Genomic DNA, 17,526 nt, shown 5'->3' on the forward strand with positions numbered 1-17,526 from the left:
TATTGTCCCCTTTCTGTACAAACAAGTTGCGACACCCCCCCCCACACACACAACATGCACAGCACCCACACACACCCCCCTACCCAAGTCATGATATCCCGTAGTCCCACTCGTAAGCTAAGCAAGCAATCATCTCACCAACAACCACCACCCACCCAACCCAACCACCCCCTTTCCACCCTCCCACCCCCATTCCTTAAGTCGGCAGCGCATGTCAAGACACACACACATGCTTACGGCAGCCGGACAAACACAGCATTGTGTGTGGGACGGTAGCAAAGTAGCGGGCGGACACACACGGACGCACACACACGGACACCACCCAGTGTGTGAATGCACGCGTGTGTGCGCGCGTGTTGCGCACAATCGGCAGATGCTATCGTTGACGTGCGAACACGGCGGCCTGGAGAGACAGCGAGAAGCAGAAACAACAGCAGCACGGGCAGAGATGAAGACGACATTCTGATTCTTCGCAAGATACAGGAGCGCAGTGATCAACTCCCGTGTCTCCATCAGTGCCCGCGCTCTCGTCGATGCTGAGTTTAAGAACGAACTCGTGTTTGCTGCTTTGTAACTGTAATTCTTGTTTTTTTTTAACAGAAATATTTCCTGTCCGTTTTGGGGTTCTGCTCGGGATATACGGAGGGCGGTCGGAACGCGTCTTTAAGCGGAGAGGAATTTGGACAGGGAAGAGTGCAAAGGAAGATCTGGAAGACTACGAAAGGGGAGGATGATCGTCCGGATTGAACTTAGTGTTTGTTAGTCGTGGCCAGAACCTCTCTCTCTCTCTGTTTGCGGTGCTTGTTGTTTTAATTACACGAAGGGAATATTATTAGAGAGGAGTGAATACAAAAAGGGGCAGGATATAAAGAGAAGGAAGACAAGCCAGTTCGAGGCGTAGTGACGGATGGCCACAAATAGATACCAAGGCTGTATTTTAATGTAGATTATTTCGGTCGAAGGCAGAAAGGCAACAGCAGAGATAAGAAAGTGGCTTAATATGTATTGTTTTGTCTTATACAGCACATTAACACACCGTGCCTAACACTCAGTATTTTTGATGTAATACCCACGTCCAGTCTAGGTACACAGTGGTTATACAACATCACCACTTATTACTAAAGAGGACATCAGTAGTGTACTGCGGTTATTGTAAGATAATTGTTACTATATTTGAAATCAGTTAAGAAGACCCTATTGAGAATAATCCTATAAAATATATGACAATAGGTAACATAGCATATCAAAGGTACATCGCTTATTTAGATAAAGTGCTTATAATACCAAGATAAAGAGCATACTAAGATAATTATAGTATCAATACACAGCATCGTTCAGCTAAACTGTTGAGTGCTATTGTCTAGATACATAGACACCGCCGGATAGTGTTGCTATTGAAGAAGCCAAGAGGGGAAGAAGAGGAAGATGTCTTCTGGATCTCTAGAGGAGCAGGCAGCTCAGAGGTGGTGTCCCACTCACGTGCAGATCACCGTGCTCCAGGCTCGTGGCCTGCGTGCAAAGGGCAAGAATGGAACCAACGATGCCTTCGCAGTCATGGAGCTGGGCCGAGAGCGATATGCCACGTCCGTGCTGGAGAAGAGCTCCAATCCCGAATGGAAGGAGGAGTGCTCATTCGAGTTGCCCCCAGACGCCCTGGTTGGAGACGGAGCGGCAGGAGGAGGTCACCGCCAGGAGTCGCAGAGCTGCGTGGTGGTGGTGGTGGTGTCCGTGATGCACCGCTCCTTGCTGGGTCCTGACAAGTTCCTGGGACAGGTGTCCGTGTCGATCTCCGAACTCTACGTCGACAAGTCCAGACGCAAGCCCGAGTGAGCTATGGGTGGGGGTTGGGAGAGACACGTTTGGATGGTGGAGCTGGGTTTGGGATAGGAGATGGATTTGGGATAGAAGTTGGGTTTGGGATAGGAGATGGGTTTGGGATAGGAGATGGGTTTGGGATAGAAGTTGGGTTTGAGATAGGAGTTGGGTTTGGGATAGGAGTTGGGTTTGGGATAGGAGTTGGGTTTGAGATAGAAGTTGGGATTGGGATAAAAGCTGGGGTTGATATAGGAGTTGGGTTTGGGATAGAAGTTGGGTTTGAGATAGAAATTGGGATTGGGATAAAAGTTGAGTTTGGCATAACAGTTGGGATATAATCTGGATTTGGGATATAATCTGGGATAGGAGCTGGGTTTTGGATGAAAGCTGGGTGTGGGATAGGTGATGGGATTGTGTTTGGAGTTGAGTTTGGGTTGAGGTGGTATGGCGGAATTTTACAGCATAGTGAGCTTGAGGATTAATTAAAACGTCCAAGTATCAAAATGGAGAGCCCACCTGAAAACAAAGTCCTGAGACTCGGTGAGGTTTTCCTGGATTATTAAAGGACACCGTTTTAACTATTATCGTGTCAACTTCAGACTCGAATATATCTAGACTGTTATCGAGTATTGTCGGGCAATACTGTGCCGTAGTGTACTCTATGTGATTGTCCTGTAGGTATCCTGTACTGGTTTCCGTCCAAGTAATGTGCAATTTCCACCATTATATCAGGACTTGGGATACATAGTACAGTACTGTAATAATATGCAACCTACTATATTCCATACCATAATACTGAAGTAGTCTCATTACTATACCGTGCTGTTGAAATGTCCTATTACGATGCAAGTGGGTGGGTGTGTGTGAAAAAGAAATGGCGTTTGCAGGCAAGACTAAGATACTGTTCTTTTACACAATACTCCAACATGCTTTCTCAGTCTTAGCATGCTGTCATGACGTGCACACACAAGAGCAGTACAATAACTGTAGTAGTCTACAGTACATTTGCTGTACATTCACATTTAGAATAGCACAGTGCAACCAGCGTGGTTGCAGTATGGTGTAACAAAACCCACTCGCACCCCCCCCATTCGAGTATCAACACAGGGTGGGGACAGGCATTCATCGAGCAGTGGATTGGCAAAGGGCCCCACGTGTTAACGTTGCATTGCAGCGACTCCACACTTTGTATGCAAGCCTTGGAGCCACAGTGGCTAATACAGTACGGGAATAACCATGCACACACAACCCTCCACACACACAGTGTGTGTGTGTGGAGGGTTTAGTGCTTATGCCTGCACTGCATACAGTAGAGTAGTGGAAAACATAGTGCTCAGCAGTCGTGAGCACATTTGAGCTCTGCGTTGTCTGGGCCTCGGTGAAATGCCCTCGTCTCAGCAATGCATCTGCAGTCATCAGCAGCTCACAAACAGAAATGAAGCCTGCACCCACCGACAGCACTTGCATACGGCTGCTACCTTCTGCAAATAGTGCTTGAAATCATGTCCGTACAGTGTGCAACATCACTTCAGCCAGAACTCAACGTTTATTACCTAAACCCGAAAGCTTGTGAGAAGAACAAGATCACAACAAAGCCTTTTTTTTAATCCATGGCCAAACACAACAGGGCTTGTGAATATGTTTTGCTGATAACGGCTTTGTTAGGAGCCCTACGGGGGAATTCTTTAAGCAAAGGAGCTGTGGAGGCTTGGTTGGCTTTGGAGATCACACAGACGATTACACCAAAAAGTGGACTCTAGGCAGGACACGTTGCTCAGAGGTCGTGGACGAGACCAGGAGCAGAGTGGCAGCCTAAGGAGGGGGGATACATCCCTTGAGAGGACATCCGCTGCAGTGATGGAGCGATGAAATTGGCTTGTGTGCAGGCGCGAGATGGATCGTAGGATCGCAACAGCGAGAGATGACTATGGTTTGGCGTGGCCTTCATCCAGCAGCGAATATATCATGACCGGTGATAATAATGATGATCATTGTCAACTGGTCCCACCCAGAACATTGCTTCTTTGTTCCCATCGTCGTACAGTGGAGCATTATGAAAGGCAGTGGTGCAGCCATTTATCTCCCTTGTAATTGAGCTGGCGGTCAGTCGGGGTGGTGTAGGGTGGGGTGGGGGATTGGTTAGGATAGAAATTGCAGGAGTGTCTTGCTGCGTGCTGGAATTTTTAATGTTAATATCTATTCACGTGGTGGTAACTCTTAACAACCTTGTGTCTTGGTATTCTGACAGGTCCACCTTGGATGTGCCCAACAATATATACGACCACATCTCCCTGAATGCGTCGTGATGTTTTCAGAGCTTGTCAGCTAAAGCAGGGTTTTGAGCCTTCTTAACACTTGCACGGGCTTTCTCTCGGTGTCATAGCCGCTAGGCTCTGAATTGACCACCATATGGCAATGATGAATGTATCCCCTTCCTGTGCGAGGAGATGGGCATTCTCAGAGAACCTGGGTTTCCTCCCACATGTTAGACTCTCTCTCGGAATTAGCCATACATACCAGTACAGGTGTCTCCTGCAAACAAGTCTTGAGACTTAACGAGGGTTTCCTCGGTAAATAACGATGAATAATAATTATTATTGTTATTATTATTACATGACACACCGATGACATTCAACAATATTCGTTGCCTACCACCCAAACGATATCAGTTTGTGTCCCTTATTTCCGTGGTGTGGAATTCATATTGCATCTGCAAATTACGTTTTGACCTTGGTTATTACGCTCTAGTCATGCGTGATTGAAAAACGGTGCGATGACGTATCCACGATTTGTTTTTATATGACGGTCCACACTTGGTCACCTACAGTACAGTGCAGCAGCTGTTATTCTGCTGCTGCTGCTGTGTCCTACAGAATGTCGAGGCATTGTTGCGTCCTGGGAGCAGATCAGGGTCAGATTTCGAAATGCCCAAGTCATCAGCTAACCTGGTTCAGCTGTTTGTTCCGTTGTGTGCGTGACTTTCTGTCAACGTAACCAACTGCAAGGTAGTTTCTTGTGGGATTCGTTAGCGAAAAATCAATGACAACTCAAGTGACATTCAAGTTGGTCAATATTTCAGCCGATACTGTGTAAATGGCCGTCTTGGATGTTGGACAAAATTGGCTGTGATAAAGAATGGCATTTTGACCAATAAGCTGACCGATACACAGCAATATGGGCGACCAATATCACGGATCCTCTTCCAGTAATACTGTACTTATTTAAAGCGATTTTCCAATCCACTGCTGTCTGAAGTGATCCCCACGCCATGTTGGTCATGGGGTTTGTTTGACCATATTCCATCACACTGGTCAGTGCGGATTGGTGAATAGGGTGCGGTGTCCAGGACCGGTTCAGATATCACTTGCCACTGATTTTAGCCATGACCAATAAATTAACTTAGGTTGCCGGGTTCATAGCGCAGTGTACACAGCAATGCGCTACTGCTCCACCCCAATACTGTAACTCTACAGTAGAATACATTCCTATAATATATTAGCACAACCAAAAAAAACAGCAACATGTTTAAATTAATATACTGTATGCGTTTAGAGTATTTGGCTGCTATACATGTCCACATGATAAGCCACTTCGTTGAGCTATCATTTGTGGCCATGTCGCTTCTGAAAAAGAGCTAAATAGCTCAGTGGGCCTTACCTGGGAAAAAAATAGTAAGATAGAGTAATATATATGTGGTACGGTTGAAACGTGGTTACCTACAATACAGCAAAGTCTTTCAACTTTTCGTAACAGTTTGCTGATGAGTAGCTTGAGTTAGAATACCCTGTGAATACAGTATGAAGTCTATGGCCAAATCCTCCAGAATGTCCCCGATTTTGTCAGATCTCAGAAGCTAGGCAGGGTCCCAGATATAGGTTGGACGGGTGACCACCATGCTCAAACAGGTTGTTATAGGCTACAGGGCAACGTGGTGAGTAGCAGAGGGCAATGCAGTGAAATCAACTGTTGCACTGTACTACTATGCCTCTGCTTCTTTGGCTGCCCGACTTCACCAACAAGCACTTACCAGCGTTTTGAGGTGTAAATCCCACGATCTGCACGGTGCTAAAAGGGCCCTCATCCAGCAGTGCATTGACAACATCAAACCACACAACATGGGTGCAACATAGTTCATGAGCAATGGATACACAACGTATATCCATAAAATCCGGTTATAGCCTGTCATTTCTGAGAAAGAAAAAAAATCACTTAAGTGAATAGCATAAAATAATGAAGACATTGAGCTTTGTCAGATGAATAAACAATGCTTTAATGTGCCTAATGGAAGGCTGCGAAAACACATGAAACCCAAAGCCATTAATGCCTGCAGTAAAATTGGATATTTGCAATTAAAATACTGTGACGCATACTGCAGTACATGAACTGCATGACTGCTGCATTGTAATGGTTAGCATACTGGCCTTGCAGTCCAGCGGTCGCCAGTTCGATTCAGTCTTCTGACGCGGGAGTTGAAAACTTTAAACAACGGTTGCAAGTTCCTTAAATCCCCTGGCCTGTCCACCCGGCATTATAAATGTGTACACTGGAGTCGATTGACAGGTCGCTGATGGTGGGGTAAGTGTGGAGTACTCTTACTTTCCTCGAGATATCTGACCAGTGTGAAACAGTAGGCCAAATACCCCCTCGAGGGTTTATAGAGCTTCCTTTAATGGAGGCCCTTCCTCCAGCAGTGAAAAGAGCAAGCATTTGCAGGGCTACACATTTGCATGGTCATAGTCTATGAACGACCGTTTCCTTCGATTTATTTTTCAGGTAAACCATTATTTGTTATGCTGGTGTCACGATGACATTTCAGTATATTTAATCTGCGCTGTGAACAGCATTGTTCTTTCTTGACGTTTCTGCACGGCACGTTCCAAAAAGAATGTTTGAGGCCAGCTGCCCTGAAGTGAGAGTGTTTATGATACTCCGTGACGTCAATGATCCCTTTAAAATATCTAAAATTATTACCTTTGGTACTTCCTTTGGTGCCAAACACTGTACTATATCTGTGCGTAACAACACGTAGCTCTCTCGCACACGTATTCAACTGGCCAAGTTCAGTGTATACTCTATCTTCCAGATAATGTCATGTTGTAAATCCACTGCTGGATGAAGAGCTCCCCATGCTTTCTCGCTGGGTTCACAGCAGCCTGCACTATGGGTTAATTTCAAGGCCATGGCTAATATCATTGGCGAGTAGCATCATAATTGGTCGTTAGGTCCCACTCTTCCCCAACCCACGCTGACCACCATGGTAAGGCTTGCTCAGAAAACACCGATGACCAAGAGAGTGTGGTTAAGGCCTTCACCCAACAGTATATTAAGGGATTGTAGATTTGTATTAATCATGATTTTTACACGTAATATTGTATATGAACTGGTCATGTCAACGATCAATTTGATATTTGTAAGAAACGCTCATTTACTGAGCGTTTCACTGCCGTGGCATGTGGAAAGAATACATGATACCGCAGGCAACCTTCCTCCGTTCTTGTGGGTGCTGTGTCATCCGTTATGCGGCTGCAGTAAGGCAATGTGTGAGATAGCGACACTAGCACCGTGTCACTGTCAGTTTCCTGGCATGCGAACACAGAGATACAGCAACTTCCCGCATTGTGCCAATATGCTCACGCGAACGATTCTAGCAAGTCCGTGTGTTTGTCTGCTTCGTCCTCCATGAAGGCCCATTAGTGCGATGTGCTTCGTATCTTGCTGTGCTGGGAAGTCCCATCAAATGTCCCTGCAGATTGTTGTTTAAGGGGCCGTGAAGCTAAATTATATCTTGTGTTGCCGGAGCAAACCACGTAGATTTGTGAGATAATTGAGCACGTATTCGGCACGCTGTTCTCCCTCGCTAATGTTTTGTGAGTAGGTGGGAAGGGGTGGTGGTCTCTTAATTTCACATGCTGTAAGTGCAACAAATTGAACCAATTATGCACACTTATTTATTGTTCACAGTAATAGCAGCCATTAACTTTACGCAGTACACGAAACGAAATGCAGTGCAGAATAAAGCGTTGTTTTTATAGAAAATACGGTACACCGTGGTTTATTAACATGCCGCATTGCATTTTGTTGCAGATTTGCCCTTCTCCAATGGCAGTGTTCTATTTGAGGCAAAATAGGAGGCAGCGTAATATTGAAAGATATTATGTAAACACTGGATGCCACCGTGGCACAACGATTCGCAGGCATGACTTGAAATTCAGAGGTCTTCGATTCAATCTCCCAGTTCGGGAGTTGAAACAGTGGACACTTTTCTCACTTCTCCCTGCCTCCGGACACGCAGCAGTATAAATTGACGCACCACTTGTTCCATCGGAATGTCGTGCGTGGTGGGGTGAAGGTTGGCTATCGCCATCTCTTCAAAGACGTCTGGCCCGTGTGAAAGAGTAGGCCAAATTTGCCTGCGGTGAGGACGCTGGCGCTTCCGCAAGTGGAGGCCCACTTCGTTCAGCAGTGGCATGAGCGAGAAATTGTGGCCCTGCACTTTTACCTTTTACCCAGCAGGTAAACGTGTAAAGAGCTTTCCATTCTGCTCCTTTTCTAAAGAGGCCATTGTTTGAGCATCTGAAACACGGAGCAGATGTGTTGCCCTCATTATTTATTGCACTGAAAAACAGTCGGGCGATTTTCCAGAGTCTGGCACATTTAAATTGGTAGGTGATCCAGAGAAAAGAATGGGGTGACGTGCCTCGTGGGTTTTTTGTTTTCATGGATTATGTTTTTATTGTTGATATTTTTGTAAGAATCTTAAAATATTTAGCATTGCCAACAATGAGAAGGCATTTGCTTTGTGATAGCTTGTGGCTCAAAGAACTCTTTCATTTTTAAAATGTTTCTTTGAAATATAATGGAAACAATAACCTGTGTTTACTATGTAACCTGTTTGAAATTATCTTTTGTTAAAGCAATGTATAGTACTCTAATACTTTAGGTTACATATATAGCAGTTTTGGAACTTATGTTTTAGCAAAAACTCATTGAGAGATGCATTAAATTGCCGTTCATGTGGATCATATATACAATGGAGAGTTTATACTGGTAGGAACCACCTGGTTCCACCAGCCCACAGGGGATTATTGTGTCCGTCCGTCGTGCAGGGAGGGGCTGGGTGGGGAGGGAGGGGCTGGGTGGGGAGGGGAGGGTGGGGAGGGGCTGGGTGGGGAGGGGAGGGTGGGGAGGGGCTGGGTGGGGCTGGGTGGGGAGGGGCTGGTCACCCCGTGGTGCCCTTATAAAACTAAAAGTTTAACCTACTCACGCCGGCTTGTGCCCTCCCTCACAGTCGGCCATATTTGCGGAATACACCACGCCGCCGTTGACCCTGGCCATTGACCGAGCAACCCAACGTTCCTACCAGCTCCCTCCGCAGGAATGTGTTGCAGCATTTTTTCTCTTGTGCTCAGACCAATAATACAACGTTCATAAAACTGAATTTCTGATTTCAGTGAGAGATGAAAGCTGTATATGGGAAGTTAGGAGTTGCTCGCAGAGGTGCAGATCGGTGGTCGAGCTTAACAAGAGCGGCAACCGAAGAAGGGAGTGATAAAATAACCCCACGTTCTCTCTGGCTCGATGGCTTGTTGCATTGTGGATTTGTGGGACCGAAGGATGGCAATGGATTGAGGAGGAGGCTTTCATCTAGCAGTGGATTGATTGCGACCGATAATGACGATGATGATGAGAGTTGAGAATATATGCAAATGAAAAAAAAATACTGTAATATGTAAATGTGAGTGCAGTTATTCTGTGCTGCACCAGATTGCTTGGCCTCTCTTGGGGAAATAGATCCCTCTGAGTCAATCTGAACCAGGATGACCATGCGCTGCCTTCATTTGAAATCCCTAGGGGCTGTTTTATAAATGATCATGAACAGATTTGGTTCGTACTTTTCTTTTTGCAGTTAAACGACACTGAGTCGTGCAAGGAAAACGACAATTTATTCTTTAAAATACAATTGCCTCCACATCTAAAAGCAGTCGTACCTGCACTAAAGCTCGCCGTGTATGCCGTCCGCTATTACATTGGGATAGGAACTGGAGACTCGGCGGTGCGTTCATAAATATGGTCATTGCAAGGTCATTAGATGTGTGGCGGTCTGGCTGGCAGAGCATCATTAATTCATACTAAGCGTGGCTCAGTGCAGCTCATGATCCATTACGGTTCCACTTTGACGGCGCAGTCCGTGGTGGTTTAATGCTCGCACTCAAGACAGGCCTGCCAACAACAGATAACAGCAAGAAAATTGCATCCAATCAGCACTTGCTCGTTGCCACTTGTTTTTGCCTTACGAAAGAAATCCTCCACTGCAGAGCGAAAATTGGAAGGAGAAGAAACTCCCGCACCCCCCACCACCACCACCCACCACCACCTTGACTCCATCGCAAGCAAATTATCGGATGCGTTGTCAGCGCCCGTTTTTTGGTGCAGCCTACATACAGCAATGTGCAGTTTGCTCGTCGATATCGAATTGTCAACAAACTGGTCAAACGGCTGATGTGAATGCTTTTGTAATGATGCAAGTGCAACTCTTGTTCACGCTGAATTAGTACTGCGTCCCAATACCATCACCCCCTCCCCGTTCACTTCGTCGTTCGGTGCCGCGACGTGTCTGTTGCTACATACGATGAGGACCTGTTTATCGCAACCCTTTTTTTTCATCCCACGTTTCGTATTTGCACGCTCTGTTTACAACAAAAAAAAAGCACGCCACAGTATTAACAGAGGTTGCCTTATCTTCAAGTGCCGTGTGTAGGGTAATGGATGCGTCTCGGGGGTTTTATCGTGCACGGACACAATAGGCGCTCTTCTCCTTGTAAAGCTAATCCCTATTTATTGCTCAAGTTACGGTTAAATGTACACTGAATATGGGCGCAGGGTTTCCTGTTCCCACTGCCCGCGGCTATCGCAAAGATATGTCTGGAATGTCTTGGGAGAAAAAAAATGTGGTCTAGCGTTTGCATGCTATATTTAAAATGCACAGAAGACGTACACGCTACAAACGACATTATAACCATATAGTTTACGGTATTGTAGTGTAGTAATCTAGTACTTGTCCGTTAGCCACTTCAATATTAACCTTTTTTTTTATGTATAGACTTCACCCTGTGGGGATTCACTGTAAAAATGGGCATTCAAGAATATTTAAAAGCAATAAGAATCCCTCATGTGTGAGAGACATGGCCCACATTTGTATCTTACTCGCAGTGCCTGATGCCAAAATATGAAATTACCAAGTTCAGAGGGTTACTCTTTTCGAATCACATTTGCTCTGCACAGGCCCAAACTTCCAAAATTGACAAATGGCTAGCAACAAGCAGCACTGTTGAGAGTGTAACAGACACGAGTCAATGTGTCTTGCATTGAGCAAGGTTGTGAGAAGCTGGGAAAAGAGATGATGGGAGGGAATTCCCAAGTCGAGCAGTGCAATGAAACAAGCAGAAAGAGAAGTGTTTTGACCTGCAGCACGGTGGTGAACACAGAGTGAATGTGACCAGGGCCACTCGGAGGAGAAGGAACAAAAGGGGCAATTTGCCACTGGCCTCACACATGAAAGGACTCCGCAACGGGCCTATATTGTTGATGTTGCTAAGGAATAAGGGGGCCCCAGTTGGCATTCTGCTCTAGGCCTCCAGGAACCTCTGGGTAGCCTTGGATGAGGTGAAACAGTCAAGCTCGTTGGGTCTGCAGCCAAAAAATCAAGATGAGTAATTTATTTCGAATTTGTTTTAAAAAAAGCTCAATATTTCAAGAGCCACAATGCACGTGCATAACGGTCACGAAGCGGCCATTAAACAGCCTCGTGCGGCTCTGGAGCCGCAGGTTGCTGACCCCTGGTCATGCTGGTAGGCCGAGTTGCCTCAGAGGTAACTGCAGTCTGACGAGTCGGCGCTACACCACCCTTAAACCTCTCCCCCTTGCGTTGGCATTCCTTGCAGGTGGTACAAGTTACACTCGAAAGCCGGCAAGAAAGAGAAGGACCGGGGCGAGGTGCAGCTTTCGGCACAGTTCATGAGGAACAACCTGACGGCCAGCATGTTCGACCTGTCGGCGCGTGACAAGCCCCGCTCCGCCTTCGGCAAGTTCAAGGACAAGGTGAAGGGCAAGAAGAAGGGCAGCACCTCCGACTCCTCGTCGGCCATCGTCCCCGGCGTGCTGCGGATCGACAGTGAAAACGAGGACGAGGATGCGGAGAGGGAAGAGGAGGTGAAGAAGAAGGCGAAGGGCAGGAGCTTCCTGACGCTGCCGGGCATGAAGAGAACCTCGGTGACGCACTCCTCATCCTCATCACTTTCCTCCTCGCACGTGTCCATCCCGTCCACCCCTGATCCGTCGCTGCCGCCGCTGGGAATCCCGTCCTCCGGCCCGGGCGCTGGGGTCGGGGTGACAACCGTCATTACTCCCCCACCTGTTGAGCTGGCTCCAGAGCAAGACATGACTGGTGAGGATGTAAGAGCGGTCAATTAGGCATGTACCACCATACACTTCAGATTATGTATAGCAAAAAACGTTTTCCCCCTCTATTTTAAAGCAGAAGTTGATGGTGCATCTTATAATCTGGAAGGTGCGTGTGTGTGTGTCAGACCAGATTTGTATAACTTTAAACATCTTATCATCTAGACAATACTGTAATAGTGCATCAATAAAAATGTATGTTTAAAAAAACCTTGCTATGGCTAAGATCAATGGTAAGAGATGTTAACTGATCCTGCAAACCACCTACTCCCCCTAACCCGCACTGTCCTCCATCAACATGTACACTCCCCAATACAGCATCGGGAGTCGTTCAGCACCGGATTGACAAAGGGCTTCAACTCATGATTATTTGTTGATAGGTCATTCAATTGCCTTGATTTTTCAATCGTATTTTTATACAATACATTTCTTTAAAGTGATTTCTGGAGTGAATGCAAGACGTCTAATCTGAAACATTCACCGTACACTATATCCTCATTCATGTTTTCCAAAGAAAGCCTAGCAAAATTCGATTTAAAGCTTTCGTGACTGCAGGGATTCATCTTCTTGGTTCTTTCGGTAGTCACGTAGAAGGGAAGTAATAAAATAATAAAAACAAAACATAAAATAATATAATTCTCACGACGTTTCGGCCACAACGCAAGCAGCCGTCCTCAGGTGAAGAATGAAACACCACCAAGCTAGGAGCGTATATATAAGCTGGGTTGTTATGTTGTTAAGGCGCTCTTCTTCCCACCTCCCCCCCTCCAACCCAGCTTATATATACGCTCCTAGCTTGGTGGTGTTTCATTCTTCACCTGAGGACGGCTGCTTGCGTTGTGGCCGAAACGTCGTGAGAATTATATTATTTTGTTATGTTTTGTTTTTATTATTTTATTACTTCCCTTCTACGTGACTTTACCGAAAGAACCAAGAAGATAAAGCCTAGCAATGTAAGTTTTTTTTTTGCCAACACGTAATCTGTTCCCTCATTTCATATGCACCTCTTCTGAGGTAACGTTAATGCCATTCCTAATCGTTGCACATCAATCTTCCACTTGCGTTTTAAAACAGTAACGATTAAATCATGACTGCGGTTATTTCTAAAGGTATTTTCACCAAATCCATGAATCTATCCAGATATTATTCACGTGCTATGATGAAACTGATTTCATGCCTATTACTCGACTGTCTGCTCCCTTTATTGTGTTTTACTGCACTTTTGTACGCACCTAGAATTAGCAACACACTTATTGTCATGATAAAAAAATTATGTAAACAAATTAATGAAATGACACTACAGTGTTTATCAACACTGCCATTACTAGCAAATGTGTTTTTATGTCTATTGACATCACAATAATGTGGTGTCTTTTTCCAACATTATAAAGCCCCTACCACATGTTCTTCACTCCACCAACCAACGCTTTCTGTTGCAGCAAGTGGGAGACCGCTCATTCTCCTATGCTGCTGCCCCTGTAAACTTGAACTCCATTCACCCTGCCATCCATGCTGTCAAATCCCAACTCAAGACCTTCCTTTGGTTCCTCTGCCTTTGACTGCACGCAGAAAGAAAATCAAATGGCCACTGTTTATGTGCAGTGTCTCGAAGATGTGGTCGCATTTATTCACCGTATTAACCCAAATTGTATCGTACTGTGCGAAGTCTACAGGGAATGTCGATCAATATTTTCAAGTGAAATTTGTCCCGCAGGCAGCGTGGGTCGCAGGAGGACGCAGAGTGCCGACATAACGATGGCCCTGCCCGTCAAGGAAGAGCGAAACCTCTTCGGGGGCCTGAAGCCGAAATCCGAGACGGCCTCCAAGTCCTCGCTGTGCATCAATGGCAGCCACTTGTACGTGCCGGAAAAGGGCGCAGCCGCCACCGGTGGGCAGAACCAGGCCCAGCCCAAACCCAACATCGCCCTGTCGCGATCCCTGCAGAACATCAACAACGCGGAGGAGCAGAAGCCCTCCATCCAGAAGACGGCGAGCGTGGGTAAGGCCGACGCCGTGAAAGCCGGATTTTTCGGGGACAAGAAAGCTGGCAGCGACAAAGTCCTGGAGTCGACCTCGCTGCCGGAACCGGGGAAGGATGGAATGCACAAGGAGTCCCGGAGGTCGCTGGACCTCAGCAAAGGCGTCGGTCTGGACCTGTTTGACAAAGTGAAGGTCAAGGAAGTAGACGAGGGGAAAAAGGAGGATGGAAAGAAAAGTCGGCTGAACATCAAGTCTTTTGTGACCGGGTCCAACAAATCTGAAAGCGCCAGTCGGAGCTCCAGTGGGCAAAACCTGGCCGAGGAGCTTGCTCATGGGACCACGTTCGGTTTTCATCGGGACCACAAAGACAAGGTTGTGAAAGTCAGGTATGTAACAAGTTTGCGCGGGTTTTCATTTTATCATGGCTTGCCAATTTTCCTTCCATCACTATGAGCCCATTATGCACCGTGTGTCTTGGCAAGCATGCAGTACCGGGCAATCGATAGGCCCTTTCAGTAGTTTGCATTAACCGTGCAAGGGCTGCTCTTTGCTAAACGCAGCGTACGAACATTTATATGAAACATAGTGCATAACGATTAGGTTGCATAATAGTGGCCTGAGACAAAATGTATTAATATGTATATAAAAAAAACGAATGCTTGCTGTACATATATTGAATGATCATCATCAAAGGAAGGTTATATAATGTGATATTACAGTGATGTAAAAACACGTGGAGAGGTACATACTTGGAAAAACGTTGAGAGACAGGAAGAACACATGCAAGTTTGAGGCATCACTGACTTTAAAGAAAAGCAAGTTGGCTTGAAATGGACGTATCACCTGAAGGCATGGTGGGCGTTGGTTGAGACTTAACAATAGCAGGTGGTAGCCACAGGTGAAGACACACCTGGCACCACGTCCGTCATGAGGATGGAGCAGTGAAATTAGCTCGTGTGCAGGAGGTAGATGGGGTTTTTCCATAGCAAAACTGAGAGACGTCAATTTCAGTGGATAGATGAGCATGGCCGACAATGAAGATGTTACACTGTATCGAATAGTTTTCTTAAATTGTGTACGCTGCAAATTTCACAAGTACATCGTTTGTGGCGGTGTCAGAATATTTCTTACAAAGGCCACGCTGCCAGGTGGTGTAGGGCACGTGACTAAACATATACAATAAAAAAAATGACGGCATGTCAAAAACAGCTGGGTAAAAGTTGTCGATACACCTTAAAATACTGTAATGGGATATGCTTTAAGGGCATGAAACACATTTACGTATTCACGGGTGCGTGTTGCAGTCAATTCAATGCCATTATGCGTTTTGTTCCCTTATGTATTTTTAATCAGGGCGATGTCGCTGACAACGAGCAGCATTAATATTTTATCGGCGCTCACACGTCGTTCGCGTGCGATAGTGACAATTTGGAAATAGGCGTGCGGGACCGTCCGTCTGCTGCCTCAGCCGGACCACCCACCCTGAATAAGGTTGTGCAACTTTCCTGTTGCCTTCGCTTGCAAGTGGCACTGACACGGCTGCGGTGCCAGATAGCTAATATCGCGTTTGTTTGTAAGTGCCTATCAGAGGCTCTGGCAAAAAAAAACGGGTTTAGGCAAAAACGAATGCATCATGAGGAAACAAAATGGATGACCCACACACACAGTGTCGTGGTTGTTCAGGGCAGAGACAAACATTACATCGGATTCTGCATTCTGTTGAAATGCCACCAGTTCATTTTGTGGGCGAATGTGTAAATGCTTCAGAGCACGAGTAGGCAACCTGCGGCTCGCCTGCCTGTCTTCGTTTCTTGCAGCCTGCAGGTCACTTGATCCAGGACCACTTTCAAGCAGCCTGTTAACGATATGTACACTTCACTGCGATCCATTGTAGCCGCGCTAATCGGCTATTAGAAGGGAGGTGTTTTCAAGCTGTCAATAACCGTGTTTCTAATCTGAGCACGCTCAGTCACTTCTGACACTGCCAGGGAGGGTCTCTTGCAGTGACAGAAGGGAATGAGATGTGTGTGTCTGTTAGTGTGTGTACTTGCGTAGTTTTGTGCGTGGGGAGCGGTAGCGTAAGTGCTACAAACCCGGCAGCCCGAGTTCAATTCCTGCCCACGGCCAACTCCAGTGACGATTATCTGAACTGGTCATGGGCCTCCCCTAGGTCGACTCAAACTCAAATGAGTACCTGGTGCGGTGTGTAAACATTACCACTGGGGAGATACAGGCAGCCGGGCGTGGTGTTGGCCACCCACCCCCGTGTGTGCCGTGCCGGCCTTCATAGGTGCTCGATAACAGCACTTGCCCCAACAATCTGTACAGGCTGTACAGGGGATCTTTGTATATGTGTGGCCTGCCAAAGGTATTTGAAAGTCACATTTGGCCCTCGGTAAGGACAAGGTTCCGCACCCCAGCTGTCGGCTGTCAAGTACCACAACGTTTCACTCTCACAACCCATATGTCTATAATGCAGCACAAAGGGAAAAATGCCATAAAAATGACTAGGCAGTGATATTATTATTATTCTTGTTTAACTAGGAGAGCCTCACTGAGTCTCATGATTCTTTTTAAGGAGCATGCTGCTAATTTTTCATGCTCAGGACAATGATGTATGTGTAATTTGCGGTGTAAGTTTTCAGTATGGCAAATTTGAACTATGATGCTGGTACACATTGACCTCCTCTTGCAAATGACATCATGGGATCTTAAACGTCCACTGTGATGCAACATTGCATGTTTTTGTAATGATCGAACCCACGACCTCCTGTATACCAAGCGAGGTCATTAACATCTCACCACCACGACGCCCTCATATTTTAAATGATAATAGACACCTTGGTATTAATCAGGGCGGGCGCTGGATTTGAACCGTGAACATCTGCAATAAGCAGTGAACGCGCTAGCCGCTAAGGCTGCATTATCTTAAGATTGTTAAAGGCACACAGAGTATGATATGTAACCCATCATGCAAAAAATATATAATGCATCAAAAAGATGTTTATCAGTGTGCAGCTACTTAATGCACGTAAACCCCGTACAGTACTGTATTCTCAAAAGTGTAATACATTTGCCATGAAAATAAAAAAACAAATTTGATACAACCCACGTAAATCATATTTGATATTATGGAATCAAATGGAGATCACGAACAAATGGGATCATTTTCAGGTATTGGCAGGATTTTGTATCTATCCGACATAGCGTTTCGAGTCACTGCTGGTAAGCCTACGTTTAGTCTCGAATCATTTTACAGCAGTACGCAGCTCA

At 46.0% G+C, this 17,526-nt stretch overlaps 1 protein-coding gene across 1 annotated transcript in view; it reads left to right on the plus strand.

Moving 5' to 3' along the window:
- Positions 1 to 210: 210 nt before the first annotated feature.
- The window catches only part of LOC144935130 (rab11 family-interacting protein 2-like), a 32,251-nt gene continuing 14,935 nt past the window's right edge, over positions 211 to 17,526 (plus strand). Inside the window, exons 1-3 of the mRNA XM_078861568.1 lie at positions 211 to 1,826; positions 11,757 to 12,259; positions 13,988 to 14,639. Of these exons, the coding sequence (XP_078717694.1) occupies positions 1,426 to 1,826; positions 11,757 to 12,259; positions 13,988 to 14,639 (1,556 nt within the window). The 5' untranslated portion in view covers positions 211 to 1,425. The remainder of the gene's footprint in view (positions 1,827 to 11,756; positions 12,260 to 13,987; positions 14,640 to 17,526) is intronic.

This window comes from Lampetra fluviatilis, chromosome 12 (assembly GCF_964198595.1).
Source record: "Lampetra fluviatilis chromosome 12, kcLamFluv1.1, whole genome shotgun sequence".
In the NCBI taxonomy this organism is placed as follows: Eukaryota; Metazoa; Chordata; class Hyperoartia; order Petromyzontiformes; family Petromyzontidae; genus Lampetra; species Lampetra fluviatilis.